General features: G+C 35.6%; 1 protein-coding gene across 2 annotated transcripts; it reads left to right on the top strand.

The window, feature by feature from the left end:
- The first annotated feature begins 765 nt into the window (after positions 1-765).
- On the top strand, positions 766-3,984 carry LOC121805674 (imidazoleglycerol-phosphate dehydratase 2, chloroplastic-like). Of its 2 annotated transcripts, XM_042205621.1 has the most exons (9): positions 766-862; positions 952-1,087; positions 1,158-1,282; positions 1,597-1,701; positions 1,914-2,006; positions 2,716-2,790; positions 2,989-3,051; positions 3,472-3,581; positions 3,717-3,984. In XM_042205621.1, the coding sequence occupies exons 2-9, from the start codon at positions 1,024-1,026 to the stop codon at positions 3,742-3,744; spliced, it is 663 nt and encodes a 220-aa protein (XP_042061555.1). In that variant the 5' UTR covers positions 766-862; positions 952-1,023; the 3' UTR covers positions 3,745-3,984. The 2 variants fall into 2 exon arrangements, with proteins under 2 accessions (XP_042061555.1, XP_042061554.1); XM_042205620.1 differs by having other exon boundaries at positions 781-1,087.
- Positions 3,985-20,061: the final 16,077 nt, after the last annotated feature.

Raw genomic sequence — 20,061 nt, 5'->3', positions numbered from 1 at the left:
AACTAATGTCACAAAGTAAGTTAGCAAAACATATCAATACCAGAATTTTAATTGGTTGCAAAATTAAAACAAACTACTAATAGTTCGATAATTTAAGAAACATTAATAATTTATCCAAAACTAAGATTAAATCTACACCCTTGGATTTTGAAATAAGTGGATGAGATTAAAGCTCACAAATTTCAATAAATAATAGACAAAATATCAATAAAAGGATAATATCGTCATTATGTTATCATATGATAAATTTCGTGAGAGATTTTTTATATCAACATAGTGTATTACAAATATCAACAATATGACATGAGAATATAACACAAGTACAAGAAAATATCAAGACAGTTTTATTGATATTTTACCTTGATAAAATCAGCTTATCAACATGTACGAAAATTGAAATATAATTTATCAAATTTTATCACCCGAACATCGTCGGAACATATGCAATTGAGATCTCGTTGGAATCTTTATAAAATTATCTTTAATTTGATATTTTTTTGCTAAAAAATAATTTAAATTGAGAGAGTTATGTAAATTTAAAGTTTTGAGATAATTTTGACGGGAGAGAATTGACAAGATTTAGTCTTAATTTATGATGGTTAATTAGTTAGTTAGCAATTGATTGATTCTCATACATTTAATTAGTTTATATTAATAAATTTACTAAAATAAAAAAATTATATATTATAAATCAAACTAATAAAACTCAAAATATAAATGCTTTTTATAACTATGAAATGAAATTACTAAACGCGACTCTAGTTTAAAAACATAAAATGTTGTACCTAACTCTATATCCCTCCCACCGCGCACCACCAGTCGTCGCCGCTCTCCGCCGTCCATTTCGCCCAGGTTCCTCCGCGTATGGAGCTCTCAATCCCTCACCGTTCCCTCATCCATTCCAATTTCTCTCACTCGCGTCTTCGTAACTCGCCACTTCATCCCTCGCAGCGTCTTCTCCTCCCCGTACACCTTCCGCAGCGGAAGGTACCCATCCTCTCCACTCACCTTCCATCATCTTCAATGGATCCCACGGTCACTCGCGCGGCCGACGATAACGGCTCGCCGGCGGTAACTACAGCTCAAGGTTAATTACTCCTAGTTTTTCAACTTGAATTTATGACTATTATTTGTGAATAATCGTTTGGGAACTGCAGGAGGAAGAATTGGAGAGGTTAAGAGGGTTACGAAGGAGACGAATGTGAGTGTGAAGATTAATCTGGATGGTGACGCCGTGGCTGAAAACAACACGGGCATTCCTTTCCTCGATCACATGTTAGATGTAAGTTTATAGTAATAATTATATGTTTGAGCTTTACGAGCAGAAACTGTTCAATTGTTGTTTAAAGTTGAATATGTTTAAGGAGCTGATTATCCTCTCCACTCATTGTTAGTTCAGTTTTGTAAAACATGAAGCTTCAGTAATGGAAGTAATTAGGGTGAATTGCTCCGGTTTTAATTTCAGACAATTTCTATGATTTTTTGTCAACTCCAGTGTTTGTTGAAGCATTTTTGATGATTTTCTTCCATATGTGATTATGGAATTGTTGATTAGTTTTGATGAAGGTTGACATTGTCTTTTCATATTCGTGTCAGCAACTTGCTTCACATGGATTATTTGATGTTCATGTGAAGGCTGTTGGGGATATTCATATTGATGATCATCACACAAACGAAGACGTAGCCCTTGCAATTGGGACAGTAAGCTTCCAATAACAGTTTCAAGTGTTTTAGTTGAATCATTATTGATCTTATGGCTTATGAGAGATACGTACACCGTGTTCTTTTGTTTCAGTTGCTACTATGATTTATTAACTCTTGCTTAGATTTTTAGAATCCTCTTATTGTTTGCCTGTTTATTTTGATTGTTTAGTTCTGAAAATTGACATCGGCCACACTGACTGTTCATGCAGGCTATGCTGCAGGCACTTGGTGATAGGAAAGGAATCAACCGGTTCGGGGACTTCTCAGCTCCTCTCGATGAAGCTCTAGTACATGTTTCACTGGTATGTTACTGCAATGGTTCTGACTCAGAAAGCACATGTAATAAAAGTAAATGCTATATATATAGGAATGTGATCAAATGCAAACTCTAAATATTGTACAAACTCTAAACTATGATCTGGACCGTTAAAAAATGTGAACATATGACAAAATGTTAGCAAAAAAAAAATGTCAACACAATGTCAACGGTTGATGTCAACGGTTGATGCTGTGTTGACATGGTGTTGAAATTGTGTTGACATTTTTTGTTGCTGTGATTTTGTTATCTGTTGACATTTTCTAACGATCGAGATCATAGTTTGGTGTTTGTACAATATTTAGAGTTTGCATTTTATCACTACCCTATATATATATATAGGTGCATAAACTTATCCATCCTATTTTCTAACATAAGTAGCAGACATTATGATTTGATTAAGGTCAGTAATGTCTTCTTAATTTTTTCATTGCATTAATCTCTTATGCATTCTACTATGCTCTTGCTACCAAAGTTTACAGAATTTGTAAGCATGCACCCCTTCGCCCCACGTCCTTGATTTTTACCTCATCGCCCGGAGCGCGCCGTGCTCCTGGAAATGGGTGTGGTTCATGAACACATCCTTTAGGCATTAAATTGTTTTAAGATTTACCATGTTGGAAATCTATTTTCATCTCAGTTAGAATATGATATTATATCGCCATTCTACAATTTTCATTCAAAATGTTTTGTAGGATCTCTCTGGAAGGCCACATTTGGGTTATGATCTGCATATACCAACAGAAAGAGTAGGAACTTATGACACACAGGTATTCTTTGCTCTGTATGTACTTGAATTCCCCTAGCATTCCATTACTCTGTTACGCAATCTGATCTTGCCTTAAACCGTTGCTTTGCACAAAATAATATGTTCTTGATGGCATAGCACTCCATTACTCTGCTACGCAATCTGATCTTGCCTTAAACTGTCAATTGATTCGAACATTTCGAACATTTTGCTTTTATAGCTGGTGGAGCACTTTTTTCAGTCCTTGGTCAATACCTCTGGAATGACACTACACATACGACAGGTAGATATTGTTCTTCGTATAGATTATCTTGAGTAACTGGTTTAGTGATTCAAATTGCCAGTGGTACGTTTCATGACACTCTTGACAGAAAACTGAATGCAATATAGTAGCTCCTAAGCAGGCTAATGCCTGCTTATCTTATGGAAACTGCTACATTGAAGAGCATACCTCTAGTTTGCTTGTATTGTATTTGCTTTCGTTTCAGCTACAAACTTTTGGTATTCTCACAAAATCTATTCCCCTGACATTGAAGATTATAAGTTTTATCTAAACCCATCTTATTATGAATTAATTCTTTGGACACTCCTCTATACGAAAGAATCAGACATGATGTGACCAAAACTTATTGAACCTTAGTAAAGGTGGTGTACAAAGTACACCTATTATTTCAGATTACTGAATTTGTTTGTTTGGTATTAGCTTGCTGGGAAAAATTCTCACCACATCATAGAGGCAACTTTCAAGGCCTTTGCAAGGGCTCTCCGGCAAGCAACAGAATATGATCCGCGTCGTCGTGGAAGTATTCCAAGGTCTGTTTTAACCCCCCCAAATTCAAACAAAAGTCTTCTGCAAAGTCTTATGAACCAGATATTGTAGCTCTGTTAGGTTCCCAATTATACAATACTTTGTGGGTCAATCTCAATGCTTCATTTCTCTGTTTGTAGCTCGAAAGGTGTTCTTTCACGCACGTGAATACTTCATCAATTGTGCCAAAAGCTTGACGAATGTCTAGGTACACACTCGAAACAATAATCCTCATTTTTTCAGAAAGGAAACTGCTTTAAGGTTTTGCTGTGTGTGCATCTCTATCTCATCTTTTGCAGCATTTTCTCATGCATTTTTGTAATATAAAGTCAAATGTTTTATAACAAAAATATTGAACCCTTGTGTTCTGATTGGTGTTTATATGTGGATTACTGTTTTTATTTCAAATGTTAGCCACTTATTGTTTTGTAAATGTGTGGGCCTAGAATTCCTTGAATAAATAAGAAAGATATAATTTGGAGTGAGGTCTTAGTAGAGTCAAATTCAAGTTTGATTTAGGATAAAATCAATGATGGTTATATAATGTGGAATCTTATACTACCAAGTAAAGAAAAAGTTGAATTTGAAAAGCAATAAACTTCACACTTGCCCAAATAGAGAAATTTTGTGTTTCTTTGTGTTATTTATAAATATGAGTACATAGAGAAATGATTGAAAAAAGAAAAATACAAACATTTTTAGCAGTTTATATTGTACCGTACGTGCATTTCAAATGCAAAAATACTAAAGTAGATGGAATGACAGACTTGCATTGACAAAGAATTTTGTATTTTTGTGTTCATTGTGACATTGATTTTGTGGAAGGCCTATTTCCTAGAAATGGACATAAAGGTAGAGCTAGGAAGGGTGGAGAGCATAAAATAATATTGCTACAAAACAAAATAGTCTCATAAGTTGGATATTTTAAGATTTGGGGTAGGATCAAATTTATGCAATGAGTATACTATCTTCCAAAACAATATGGCAATGCTAGTGACTCATCTTAAGATAAACTTTGCCATTAGTTTTCTTGCTTAATTGTACCTATAGCTTTAATATGTTTGAATTGGTTGATTAGGTTGGGTAATTCAATAATGGTACTCAATTTTGTAATTCTGTCTCGAACCTAAAGTTTTACCAGGACTGCCCATAGGCCTAATGTAAGTAGTTTTGATATAATTTTTTATGTGGGCCTGGTTTTGAGTTTTGCATGATTCCCAAAAAAAACAGCTTATGCATGTATTCCTTAGGTCGTTTTTTATTTAAAAAACACGCCGCTATCGAACTCAATAGGTACATGAATTATGATTCAAGTAATATCTAACTACTTGTACAAAAAAGGTGGCAAATGTCGTTACAAAGGCCCTAAAGCTACTAGGCTCATTATATATGCTATGTATGTGAGTTTGGTCATCTCTCCCCTCTATGGTCGTAATATGACCTAGTTGCATAATCATCTGCGTATGTAACTCGAGCCACTAGAAGTCTCAAAATTGTCGTAATGGTTTCGAACAATTGCTCAGATTTGAACACCCTGTGTTCATCTCATTTGGCCGTTGGAGAATATCATCCCAGACTATGGCTGATCGGCCATATGTTATGCACTCAAGCCCAGTGGTTGTGCATATGATTGTAATCATCTCAAGTGCCATTTCGGTTATAGCTTGTTGTATTCTGGTTTAGGATGATGTGTTGCTGTCGGTTTTGGTCCGTATTGGAAGTTGCCTTCTTCCCCTTTCCTACTGGCTACTGCAACCCAACCGCACCCGTCACACTGGGTCCAACCCCATGGTATTACACCAGAGGAGTAGATAATGGGAGTATCGATTTAGGAATTTAGGATGGCACGATCAAAGTATGCATAAGTGTTGGTCCATTTGTGACACCACCATTCACCCATATGTATATATAGATATAGATGTGCAAGTGGTGGCTCCTTGTGTGCTGGTTACCAGTGTAAGTTCCTCCCACCTAATGGGCCGCTGAGGTACTTTGTTTGAACCCCTCCATAGCGATGTCGGGCCGGGTTATGGGGGCGCCTGGGGTGAGCGAATCACCTTTTGTCCCTAAGATATAGATGTGCAAGTATAAGGCCGGCAGCGTCTTTACTTTATCTGACTGCAAGCATGTGGTCGTCCACCACCCTACCGCCACGCCCCCACCACCACTTTTCAACCTTTTATTACTTTTCTCGTCGATTTCCGCGAACTCTTTTATTTTAATTTTGTTTACCCTTTCATTTTCTTCATTTAAAATTCCATCTATTCAACAAAACTAGTACTCCCTTCTAATTAAGTTAGAAACAAAAGTTTTAGTTAGGAGATTAAAAAATGTTGTTGAGAAATAAGAGAGAAGAGCAAATTAGAAACGATACAGAGAGAATAAAGTAGATGATTGAATAAAGTATGAATGATTTGATATTTTATTTTTTTATTAAAAAAGATAATTACTTCATTTAGTTGGGACATCCTAAATGAATACGTACTCAACTTAGTTTGGATGGATGAACTATTTTTTTTTTCATTCCAAAACATTAGTTTAAATTCATTTTCCAATCATCAATTTTGCATTATCTAGTATTTTTTTTAGATGAAGAAAGTAAACTTATAATTGAACTCCTCATTTCGATAAAAACTTCTAACACAAGTTCATTATTTATAAAATGAAGCTCATGTCACTATCTTTAATTTGATATTAGTACACAGTAGTACTCCTATTTGACACTTCATGTTGAATTACATTCTTTTGTAAACATAAAGAGACAAAAAGAGGTAAAATGTGAACTTTCACCGATTATAATTAATACTCTCTATGTCCCATAAAAATATACACTATTTACTTTTTAGTCCATTCCATAAGAATATATATTTTCCAATGTTGGGAACTCTTTTCTCTTTAATGAGGTGGGGCTCATTCTCCACTAATAATACTTTAATTACTTGTTCTCTCTACCTCTCTCTTATTGTACCAATTTTACATTAAAATCCATGTCCAACTCAAAGTGCATATTCTTTAGGACGGAGAGAGTATGATAGCAATCTCGCGCTTGTTATCAGAGTTAGCGGGGGCACATTATATATAAAAAATTGGAATACATACTTATTTCTAAATCAATAAAATTTGAAATGCTGGCTATTTTAAGACGTAAATCTCTAAGTTATATTTCAAAATGGCAAATGCACATGTAAAGAACTATTAATAATAATTTTTGAAAAATAACTGTATAAACAACTACTCCAAAAATAGTAGGAGTACCATAAAATGTAGTACTCCCTCTGTTCCATTACAAGTGAAGTATTTCTTTTCGGTCGTTGTTTTGTGAAGATGGTAATAAATAGCTTAATTGGAGATAAAGTAAAGTAAGAGAGAAAATAATATAGAAGAGAGTCGTATCTACATTATTATCTTGCTTACTTTACTTTCTCCTCATTCTAATTATTTACTATTATTTTCGCAAAACAACGTCTGAAATGAAACGCCTCACTCGCAGTGAGACTGAAGGACTCACATGTTTCCTCCATGTAAAAACTTAAAATGTACACGTAAATGTTAGACTCGTTAAAAAAAGTTATTTGTCCTCGGCTGCTGATACTTGCTTTGATAATAATAACTAGACCCATGACCCATCCCACCTCATAGACCACCTTCAAAATAATGGTCTTATGATGTATTTGTATTTCTACAGAAAAAAAATCTATTTTATTATTAAATACTACTACTATATGCTTCAATTAGAGTCATCAATTCATTTGGAACCAGTCAACCAGATTAGTAGTTTCAATTTTCCGTATCGATTCTACTAGTGCAAATTTACTTTCAGAATGTTTTGGAACTACTACAATCAATGGTTGGCCAATCAAAAACTAGAAAATTTGTACTTATAAAAAATTGTGTGGATAAAATCTGTTAAAAAACCGGTGAAAATAGTTTTGTTATTTATTGTATTATATGTAGTAATAAAAAAGAAGTGATACAGAAATTTTATGTCTAATCGTAACAACATTTCGAACTTAGATTCGAAATATTTAGTAAGAAAATATTTTTGTTAAATATATAAATATTTAAATTAAAATTTCAATTTTTTTTGAAGTGTTATAAAATAATTAATATAAAATTTATTTTAAATTAATTAATGTTTATAAATCAATTTTGAACGTACAATGTTTAAAAAAGTTTAATTATGTAAGCACAGTTATATACATTGATGACTGCCCAAAAACAAAAATTGGAAATCATTCAACCAATGACATTTTAATATTTCTTTAGTAATTTATTTTATCCGACAAAGATAATTGTAGACTTAAGTCTACAATCTATTAACACATGTTACTGACATTCTTGTCAACGTCGAAGGTAGTAAATTATACCTCCACTAGAGTCGATTTTTTTTATGCTATTTAAAACCCTCCGTTCATTTAAAATAATTATTTTAATAAATTTTACGAAATTAGTACTTAACTTTATAAAGAAAAGTAAATAGTTGAATTGAAATTTGTGATACATTTTCAATACTAATTTTATAGCAGATTATAAGTATAAAAAGTTAGTTAAATGTGGAGTATGCTATATTAAAAATAAAATAAAATAAATAATTTTTGAATTATGAATAACTCAAAATGCTATAATAGCTTTTTTAAGGCTATCCGCAATGGGGCGGACGATGGCACGCCCGATGGCGCGCATCGTCCGCGCCCGCCATCGTCCGCCCCATTGCGGGTGCGTGAAATAGGCCGCGGACGATCTTCGCGCCCTATACTAAGGGCGCGGAGTATAGCGCGGACGATGTCCATCGTCCGCCCCATTGCGGCCTACGCGGACGATGGCCGCGGACGATAGGCCATCGTCCGCCCCACTGTGGGCTACGCGGACGATGGTCGCGGACGATGCACGCGTTTTTGATTTTCTATTTAAATCTCGTTTCTCATTCATTTGTACATACGAACATATCGACTATCTCTTTACATATTCTCTCTCAACATCCAACCAAAATGAATCTCGGCGACGACACCAATAGTTCTAGTTCGTCTGAGTCCGGTAGTTCGACGTCAGAAGCATTAGATGCAGCCGTTGAAGAGGCCAAGGCGGCATGCTATGCGGCAATGCAGCGCGAGGAGAAGGCGGCGGCAGCGGCGGCTGAGCAAGTCCATAGGCCTATTCGACATAGGACGTATGTCCGACGCGACCACCAGGAATCTCACAGACGTCTGGTCGAAGACTATTTTGCCGATCAACCACGATGGGGCCCGACTGTTTTCCGCCGCCGGTTTAGAATGTCGCGGTACCTTTTTTCTCAGCATTGTTCGGACATTGTCTTCACGTGATGAATACTTCACGTTTCGGGAGGACGACATCGGCAAACCCGGCCTTACACCATTGCAAAAGTGCACGACTGCTATTCGTCAGTTGGCATACGGCACCACGGCGGACCTTTTTGATCAGTACCTCCACTGCGGGGATTCTATAGGCCGCGAGTGTCTGAAGCGCTTTTGTCGGGGGATAGTAGAGGCCTATGGCGACACATATTTGCGCAAGCCGACTGCCACTGATTGCCAGGGTCTGATGCAGATGCACGAGACGGCGCACGGGTTTCCTGGGATGCTCGGGAGCATCGACTGTATGCACTGGCAGTGGAAGAATTGTCCGACGGCGTGGAGAGGCCAATTCACAAGTGGATACAAGGGCAGCCACCCGACGATGATCCTCGAAGCCGTCGCTGACCATCGACTCTGGATCTGGCATGCTTACTTCGGCGTAGCCGGGTCGAACAACGACATTAACGTCCTCAACTCATCCACCCTCTTCATCGAGCAATGTAACGGCAATGGCCCGACCATCGAGTTCACTGCCAACAGACGCCAATACCATATGGGGTACTACTTGGCCGATGGCATCTAACCACGGTGGCCAGTTTTCCTAAAGACGATCAGCTGCCCAATTGGTGAGAAGAGGGTTTTATTTGCGCAAAAGCAGGAGTCGGCGCGGAAGGATGTCGAGCGGGAATTTGGTGTGCTCCAATCACGGTGGGCAATTGTGAAAGGGCCGGCTCGTTCCTGGTACAAGGAAGTCATCGCCGATGTCATATATGTGTGCATAATCATGCACAACATGATAGTCGAGAATGAAGGCGGAAGCATCACCGATTGGAATGAAGATGACCGTGCATCTAGCTCATCCGGCACGTCGACCGAGACACCCGATATAGGGTTACTGTTATGCTTCAATGAGGTTCTATCTAGAAAGGCCTCAATGCGCAACCAACAGGATCATGCGCAGCTCATGAGCGACATGATTGAAGAAGTGTGGGTTCGTAACCGCCGTCGTTGAGTTTGCGTTTTTTTAAATTCGCATTGCAATGTATTAATTTTTATTAAATGAAATGAAGTTTTTGAAATTCGTATTTTAATTTATTAGTTTTTTTAAATTCGTATGGATTTTATAAATATTAAAAAAATGATGATGTGGCGCGCCATAGGGCGTCCCACTGCAGATGAGGAGGTATGAGGATAAAACTGATGATGTGGCGCGCCATAGGGCGCGCCACTGCTGATGCCCTAATGGACAAGAGAAAGAATATATTTGGAATAATTATGTTAAAAATGATATCTATACATATATAAAAGTTGAGTTTTGGGGGCATTTTAGGAATTAAAAATTTTGGTTTGAGATTATAATGTGTTATTATACATATTTAAATGAAATTATAATGTGTACGGTTTTTATTGTTGTTATAATAAATTAATAATTTAGGGGAGTGGAAGTGGAAAAGTTTTAGCCTTAATTGTAAATATATATAAGTTTCAATTCACCAATCATAATCATCATTTGAATCAATTCATCTCAATCTTACACTAATAATATTTCGTCCATAACAATAGAATAGGCGGTTACACTCTTGTAACAGCTATTGTTATTAGAGTGATAAATGTGGCATGCAATTTCTTCATAGAGGTTTAAAAAATTTTGGCTGTTGCAAATTTTTAATAATTATGATTTAATTTCAAAATTTCAATAATAAGCACCACATATCAATCCGCCATGGAATTGGGGTTACACGAACTAGAGATTAACTTTATAACAGCCACATTATTACACATTATTAGTAATTGTGTTAATAATAATTTAATGAAAATTATAACACACTATAAACTCCCTATATTTTTTGTCTATATATTTGTGTCATTGCTAGCTTATTATCCACTTTCATATTACCCTCACCTATAATCTATTGCATCACTGAATTTTCTACAAAAAATAATATTTCGGTATGGTTCTTCCTCTTTGTCAACAATATCTTTTTATCTTTAACCACTTTATGCATTATTTTTGTGTGATTATTATGTTACTAATATTTGTTGTTGTGTTCTTACCAAAGAGGATGGTTGAAACTATGGAAATGGAACTAATCTCTTTTAGTGATCTACAAACCACAACTTTATCAATCAAATGTTGAAATCATGGAAGCATTCCCCTTGCCAAATTTGGTTTTGAAATTGGTAAGTAATCTATAAAATTTTATAGTACAAAACGCAAAGTTGTATTTGCATTGTTCATGAATGAAATATTTATCGAATTGTAATATGGGGTATTTAGTTGACTTTTGTTTGAAGTTCTCATCTACATATGAGAGCATACTAACCTGATGGAGAAGATGGTGTCGACGCATGACGATAAAAGTGTTGGAGACGATGAGTGGAAAAGATGAAAGCTATTGGAGATAGATGGAGGCTAATGGGCGGTGGGCAAGAGCTGCATGAGCATAAATGATTCTGAACTCTAATATTTTTTATCGATTTCTTCATTTTTTGGTTGCATTCTGATATAGATCTTATTAATGAAGTTGATTAATTTTTTTATTGTCAATCGATTTTTTTCTATTAGTGAAATTATTGAATGTTAATAATTAAACGGATTGATGAACAATGTAATTAAATCAAACATAAGTATAAGATTAGAATTTCAACATTGTTAATAACATAATTAAGATTGCTTCGTAATTAATGTCATTGGTTTTTATTGACAAGATAATTAGTTTACGTGAATATTTTGAAAGATTCAATGGCCAATCAACATTTTTGAACAGTTATACACTAATTAAATTTATTTAATTCAGACAACCATTAAAAAGGAAGTCATTAATAAAAAATGTAACGATTATACAATAATTAAAAATTGTTTAATTTAGGATACGCCCTAAAATAGGGGGCGGTTGAAATTATGAGAACAAAATTAGAGAATTTAAATGGGAATCAAATAACGAAACTGAGAATTTAAATGGGAAAATAATGATACGCCCTAAAATAGGGGGCGGTTGAAATTATGAGAACAAAAACAAAGAATTCAAAATTAGTTAATTGAAAATCACCTCAAAATGCTAGAGTGGCAATAAGATCCCGACTAATTGGCGCAAAGTATAAATGTAAAGTAATTGTGATTAAAAAAAAAAGTAATTGCGATTAAAAGCTAAATAAATGTGTGACATTGTGATAACGCTTTTGTGCAAATAAAAATTATAAATATAATTGAAAAGATTGATTACATGCAAATGATGATTGCAAATAAAGTGTGGCAAATGATTACTATGAAATGATTCTTGGTAAGTGATGATGAAATGAAAATGGAATTTTCATGTGGACTCCAATTCAATATATGAGCCATAAATGAAACAGTGAAAGAAAAGGAGAAAAAAGTTGAGATGAATTGTATTGACTTGCCGGTATCGTTTTATGAGAGGAGTGGGTATTCGGTTAATTGCCTTGATATCTATTTACATGATAAATACTGATACACAAATTATAACCACTATTCTATTTATTTTATTAAGTAATTTAGAGATCATGATTTTTCCACAAACTCAATCTCACTCACTTGCAAATAAAACAATAAAGTGTACACTATATATGAGTTAGGGATCATGATTTTTCATGATCTTTTTAAAGTTGTAATAGAGATCCAAAAGTAGTATAGTCAAAATATATCGGAGTATGTATTTGCGTTATTTAAATGTCAAATTGATTGAGTTTTATGTTTTTTTTTTAAATTCTTATACATTTTCTTAGTTTTAGATTTTGTACAATTATATCATTTTCCATTTCAATTAATTAATCGATATACCAAAAAAATAAATGAGACACATATTTCTTATTAACGTTGTTTCACTATTGAAGTACACGTGTTCTTGATTATATATTGTTGTGTTTGTAGTTTTTGCATTAGATATAAAAAATATTTTAGTCACTGTTTATAGGTTATATTTAATGAATGATTATTTTTATATTCTTACTTTTCATAATAATTTCATAATATAATTTTGAAGGAAATACAATGGGTCGTGCATATAATTGCTATAAAATACTGCTATGTCTTAGTGAGGAAAGTCAAATGTTTTCCCAATTGTTATGATATATGTTTAGAGTTTAGGGTTTAGGATTTAAATTTTTAAAATGAAAAGGTTTTTAAATCAAATAACATAAATGGCTATTGAAATATCAAACGTTAAATATTAGAAGTGATAGTAAATTTATTTAAAAGATTTCTTCAGTTACAATATTATTAGTATTATTATTTAAAATATCAAACGTTAAATATTGAAATATCAAACGTTAAATATTATTTAAAATGACAAGCCAAAAGCTGATATGAGCATATAAACAAATTTACAGACAAGATTCAGGTAAAAAACCTCCACTATCAGTAAGGATTATCAAGTAGGCTGACCCAATGTAAGATATCACATACATATCTAAAACCCCCAAAATAGAATAAGTGATCAATAAAGTACAATTGAACTGGAACGGAGGGAGAATTTTATTGATATTTGACTCATTTGTTGGTCATGATGAGTATATTTTGAATAAGTGATCAACAAAGTAAAATTGAACTGAGGCAGAGGGAGAATTTTATTGATATCTGGCTCATTTGTTGGTCATGATGAGTATATTTTAAAGTTAAGGGTTTATGATTTAGGTTTCAAGGTTTGAGTTTTTAGTGTATAGGGTCACTATATTGCAATGAAATGAAGCTCGACTAGGAAGTGTCTCACCAGTGCAATATTAAATTATTGCAACGTAAACTTGCTCCTGCAGTTATAACTCAACGGTTAATTCATATTTTTCACAGAATTAAAATGCTTTTTAATTTTAAGTCTGATATTTAAATGTCAAGACAGTTTATTAAAATGTCAACACAAATATGTGCTGAAATTTTAATGTGATTGTATTGACATTTTAAAGAAAAGTTAGCATTTAAACGCACTCTTGTGGCCATGTGGGGTTAATGTGATTGGAAAAGTATAATCCGAAGTAAGAGGACGTCGAATATTCTTTTGTTTATCATTTCACAAATTTTATTTCGCATAATGAAATAAATATGAAGAAATTAAAATGACCCGTGCATCGCACGAGCGTGATACTAGTTCATATAAATAATCAATTTGCACCCCCTTCTTCATCAATATGACGTAAGCTTCGAGCAGCTCAACACATAAGTTACACCCGACAATTTACACCCGTCTCCCTCACAATCCGCCAGCTCATCACTCTCCTTACTCCCTCTCTTGAACTTTATCTTCCCTACCACCACCACCACCTTCTCACTCCACCCCCCCCCCTTCTCTCTACAATTTCCCTAGGGTTTTAATTTCGAACCGACTTCTCTGACTCAACCTCCAAATACGTTAATCACAATGGGCTCCATACCCGATCCAGGCGAGTTGACTAACCCGCCGCCGCCGCCGAGTTTCGACGATTTCCAGCGGCAGACCTCGCTGATGACTAGCTGCACTCTCCTCTGGAAGGAGCTCTCCGACCACTTCACCACCCTCGAGCAGGACCACGGTTTGCTGCTGAAATTGAGGGGATTCTGCCGCAGGATTGCGGCGAAGGAGTTTTGGATCTTCGTTACGTCGTGGAAGAAGGAGCTCGAGCTGTTCCGATCAGAGCGGCCGAAACCAGGGGCGGGCGCAGAAAATATTGACCGTAAAGACTGGACTTCACTATATATTTTTTCACGGTCATACATAATATATACTCCATATATATATATATATATATATAATTATACAATATAAAAATCACAAAAATTATAAAATGTATATATATTTAATATAAAGTAGTCTAAAATATATCTAATAAAAATAACATGTTATATGGCGGTTTAATAAAATATATCCAAAATATATCTAATAAATTTTTGGTTGTGACTGTAGCGAATCTTGGCAAAATTAGGTTAATGCACAAGAAAAAAAGCTCCTACAAATTTGTAAATGGCAGAAATTATCATTCCTAATTTATATTTTTCAAAATCAATCATGATAATTATGGGCATAGATCCCCGTTGTGCACCAAACGGTGTCGTTCCAAGTCCATTTGTACAAAAATTCTTTTAATTTACTTTAGCCAAGCATGCCGTTTTCATCACCCAAAACTTCTTTTCATAGTTTTTTTTATTCTTTTTTCCAGAAATACTTCCACAAAACTATAATAAAAGATGTACTTTTTCTTCTTAAACCTACAAGATGACTTTCGGAATTAATAATATTTCATTTTAGTGTAAAGAAGCATAGTGAAATATTAAAACTTTTTAATTACCTTTCTAGAGAGTATGAAAATAAAATAGTTTAAACACATAGTGAAAATGTAATCCACGAAATTTTAGTAGAGAGAATTAAAAATTTAAAATATAATAGTATTAAAAAATGTCCTAATCTATTTTAAGTTATAAAGCTTATTTAGACCATAAATTCTTATGAAAAGATAACTTTCATATTTAGATAATAACTAAATTTGAAAGAAATTACGTGAAATTGTATCATTAAAGGGGAAAAAAGAGAAAGAAACGAAGGGATGGGGTGACACTACTAAAGGAAAATGAATTTTAAAAGATACAGAAAAAAAAACATACCATAAAAATATTACAGTATCTCTCTATATATGCTGCGCGTATTCTCTTCTCCATATTTTCATTCATCTCTGCCGATTTCTCTTCACCATATCTTATCTTCATTAACAGGTAAGATTTTTTGTTTCTTGGTTCACATCAACAAATTTATGATTTGTTTATTTATGTAGTTTACGTTATTCTTTCTTCAACCGAAGTTCTTCATGGATTTTTTTTCCTTCTATTTTTCAATTCATGAAATTGATAAAATTATCCAGTTTTGGTTTTGGAGTATTTTTTTTCGTTGTCTACTTTTGATGATGTGATTTGTTAGTGTAATTTATAATCTCGTACATACTCATGCTAGCTTTTTCTTGTTTCCGAATGCTTTTTCTTTCGTTTTAAATCTTGTATAAAGAATGAGAAGAAGAATTAAGAAGTTAACTACATGTGCTTTACTTCCTTCAACTTAATTTGTCTTTTTTTAAGATACAAAATTTTCTGTGAATTCAAAATCAATTTTCATGTTTATCAGTTTAGGATGTATACCAAGTAGACTGTTGAGCTATATTACAAATATAATTAGAAGAATAATTTTATTTGATTTATTTTTGTTAATATGTATGTGTATAGCCTAATTTATTCTTTATTTTTGCTACGATATCATTTGATTTATTTTATTTTATTTTCATATATATGAAAAGTCTAGGTAAAAAAATGTAATTAACAATTCTCCTTGTTTTCTGTATTTTAATCCCATCTCTGCAGAATTCCACAACAAAACCATGCAGCCAGCAGGAAATAGGTGAAACTCTTTTACTTCCTCAACTTTGGCTTTTTTTTTTTCAGATACAAAATTTTATGCGAATTCAAATTTTGTTTTGAGTCAGGGATTATACATATACGGAGTTTGTGAGCAGATTGGAGAATAATTATCAGTTTAGGGACGTACACCAAATACCAGCCATGATGTTTGGAGGTTTTTGTAGATGGTTGTGCTTAAAAGCAATGCGAGTTTTCAAAGAAGAAGAAGAAGATTTTGTGGTAATTAGTCGATACACACACTGAAACACTCAGTTTCCAATTGTTACACAACTTGATTTGTTTTTGGGGGTTTGATTTAGGTTTTTTTTTGTTGTTGCAGAATTGTGTCCTACAAGTGGATCTTGAGGATGGACAATGGGAAAAGTCGTTAAGGAAACTACGCCTTAGTTGCAGAGCAGGTAGTGTTTTTCCTAATTCAAATGTCCCAAATTCATTTTCACAACAAAACCCTAATGAAACATATATTTGTGGGTGTGTAGTGAGGCAGTGGAATGTGTACCGGAATGGAAGGGTGGAAATAAGTGCATTTGCTAAACCGAATAATCTGATGCGGAGGATACGCAGATCCGAGCCGATAGAGCTTGTTTCGATGCAGGCCGGACAGTGCTCCAGCAACCTTTACTTGAAGGAAGCTCCAAAGCCTGTAACTAGCAATCAACCTCAATGTCCCTCTCCATATACCTATGGAGGAGGATATGGATATCCACAACCACCTCCGCTTCGTCGAGTTTATGGATATCCACAACCACCTCCGCTACATCAAGGTTATGGACATCCACCTGCACATCCGCTATCGGAGCCTTATGATTATGGATATGGATATCGAATTCCGCAGTCGCGTTTTGTGTTCGGGCAAGGGCAATTATCTCGCTACTAGCTAGACAGACTAGCCCTTGATCTATTGTTGCAGCATGTTTTATTTTTATCTATGACTATTATTAGGGTTTTTGATCAATTGTTTTGACTTGACTTGGCTGGATTGTGGTATTACATTTTCTTTCTTTTTTTATTTATTTTCTGTCGTTTCTGAATGTTATGCTAATTTATCTAGATTGGTTGGTTTTGTGCAATATATTGGCGAAATTCTTATTTGAATTTCTACAAGTTTGAGACGAGTGTAATATTCTTCTTGATGGTGGAAGACCGAATGAGCCAACTCCATGATGATATTCTTCTTCTTATCCTCGACAAAATCGACACATTTGAAGCGGTTAATACAACCAGTCTTCTCTCCCATAGATGGAAAAACCTGTGGCGTTCCGTCTCCGCCCTCCGCTTCCGCTTCCGCTTCAGCTTCGCCGCAAGTTTGCTTCCCGATTTCTCTCTCGTAGAAGAGTCTGATCGCCAATTGCAATCTCACCGCAAGCTGACCTGTCAGCTCGACCCCAGCTAGGGGCAGCCGCCCCTTGGACCCCGCTACTCGGGGGCGCTGCCCCCGAACTCCCGTCTAATAATAATGAATTCAAACTAGCGTGCACTTCGCACTTCCAAACTTATATGAGGTCTCGTTATGACAATATTGATCAATCAAGTTAATCCAATTACATTAAAATAACCAACAATATATACGGCTCGTTAAACTATGTATTTTTGTTAGAAATTATGTATGTTTTTTTAATATTTATGTAACTTTTTTTGAAATAAAGTGGTTGCATTTTCTCCGTATTCGTGACGAAATTTTAATTTCGGAAATTATTTAATTTGTGAATTTGTGAATTTTTTTTATTATGGAAAGTCCGTCGGGAATTCCGACACTGTGCAGTGGGAAAGTCCCTATGACGTGGCAGTGCTGTGGGAAGTCCGTATGACGTGGCAGGAGGTGTTTTTGGGAATTCTGTCGGGATGTCCGCGCCACTGCGGATGCCCTTACTAAAATTTAATAACAAAAACGTGTTTCACTTTAAAAAGTAACAACACTTTTAGAGTACAATCTTTTTTAATAAGTTACGCATTTAAAGTGGGGTGATTTTTACTTTTATATTAATTTATGTATGAAAGTACTCTTCTTCTTCCTTAGAGTGTCCACTATAATGTGGACGCGGCTATAGCCGCGAGCGGGGCGGAAGCGGGGCGGCTTATAGTGGGAAGGGTGTCCGCCGCGGGGGTGGACGCGGCGGGTGGGGGGAGGGGCGGCGGACGCGGAATCGCCGTGTGCGGGGCGGGACGCGGCGGGGGGGCTATAGCCGCGCCTATAGGCGCGGCGCCTATAGTGGCACGAAGATAAAGCCGCGGCGGTTGCATGCGAATTTAATTTTTTTTTTTTACACTTCAATTCACCTATAAATACACCCCACTCCATTCATTATTTTCACACCATTCAAACACAACATCTATACAAATTTCTCTCACTACAATTTGGGGTCGGAAATGAACAATTTGTGGAGAGACAACTAGAATGCTCTGATTCAACAGGTGCAACACCAGGCCGCCCAGGAGGTAGCGGTCCGTTTGGCGGAGGAGGCGGAGGATGAGGAGGATCCGATCCCTCGCACCATTACTCATCGGCGGACAATCCCACGAGATCACGTCGGTGCTCACCAACGTTTAATGGATGATTACTTCGAGGATAACCCCCGTTATCCACCCGAGATTTTCCGCCGGAGATTCAGGATGTCGCAGCGGCTGTTCAACTATATAGCGACGAATTTGGCGGAGCGTTACCGGTGCTTCACCCTCCGGCGCCGGAAAAGGGTGCAAGTACAAGTCACGGTGTCGCGTCCGCGCCGATCCAGATGGGCGTACCACGGAGCAATGAATATTTGATCCAACGCTTCGCTGATATGCGCATGACCACATCACATAACACACTGCAGGCCGATTTGATTGAAGAAGTGTGGGCACGTAGGGGAGGTAGTGGCGTTGTGTAAACTTGGTAGTGATTTGTACTAGATTCAATGTAGTGTGTGATTTTAATTTTAATTTAGTGTGTAATTCTAATTTTAATTTTAATTTGTATTTTATTTTTATTTTTATTTTTATTTTTAATTCGTATAGTCGGCTTCTTCTAATCCACTAAGAGCCCGATAAATTTGTTCATAATTACTTGAAATATTATAAAATGAAAGTTGATTATAAAATTTGGGGGCTATTGGAGGTGTTCACTATAGTGGCGGACACAAAATTTTGGGGCTATGGACAATAAAATTGGGGCTATGGACAAAAACTGGGGCGAGGCTATTGGGCGTGTCCGCCTTATAGTGGACACCCATATGATTCTCTAATCTCCAACGCCATTGTTATATTTCTTTCGTAAATTTTAAATTTTCCTTTCTTTAATTTTCAGCCCTATACAGTTATTCATCCAAAATAATTTGTTCTTAGTAGCATTATTTGGTAAGGGCTTAACATAATTTTTTAAAATTTTGAAAATTTTGAAAGTAGAAAAAAAAAAATTGGGTAAGGGCTTCAGCCCTACCCTCTTTGTACGTGTGTCCGCCCCCGAAAGCCCTCTCCAGCTGCATCGATCCGCCGCGGTTCGTGCTTGAGGCGATCTCGGAGGTTTTTCCGGTGGCAAACAGCGCTAGCAATGGCTACGATTTGGGGTGGGCTTGCGTGCTGCTGCTGGAGACGCTGATTCCGGTGTTGTGATGTATCCTAGCTTGAGCGTAAGGATCTTATTCATCAATTATTCTGCTCTTGGTATGCCTGGATTTGTATTTGCATCACATGTGTGATAGGGTTCCTTGATTTTCTTGAAAGTCTTGCCATCTGGTGTAGAAGTTGATGAGAGGAATTTTTCCTAGTTTTGCATCAGACAGTGGGCTCTATTTCTGTTCATTGGCTCAT

The sequence above is a fragment of the Salvia splendens genome, chromosome 5 (assembly GCF_004379255.2).
Source record: "Salvia splendens isolate huo1 chromosome 5, SspV2, whole genome shotgun sequence".
In the NCBI taxonomy this organism is placed as follows: Eukaryota; Viridiplantae; Streptophyta; class Magnoliopsida; order Lamiales; family Lamiaceae; genus Salvia; species Salvia splendens.
The sequence above is the reverse complement of the archived record's forward strand: the minus strand, read 5'-3'. Positions and strand labels throughout refer to the sequence as shown.

Coding starts and splice junctions, on each gene's coding strand:
- LOC121805674 (XM_042205620.1), top strand. CDS start 865: ATGGAGCTCTCAATCCCTCACCGTTCCCTCATCCATTCCAATTTCTCT. Junction 1,283..1,596: donor TCCTCGATCACATGTTAGAT/GTAAGTTTATAG, acceptor TATTCGTGTCAG/CAACTTGCTTCACATGGATT. Junction 1,702..1,913: donor TAGCCCTTGCAATTGGGACA/GTAAGCTTCCAA, acceptor CTGTTCATGCAG/GCTATGCTGCAGGCACTTGG.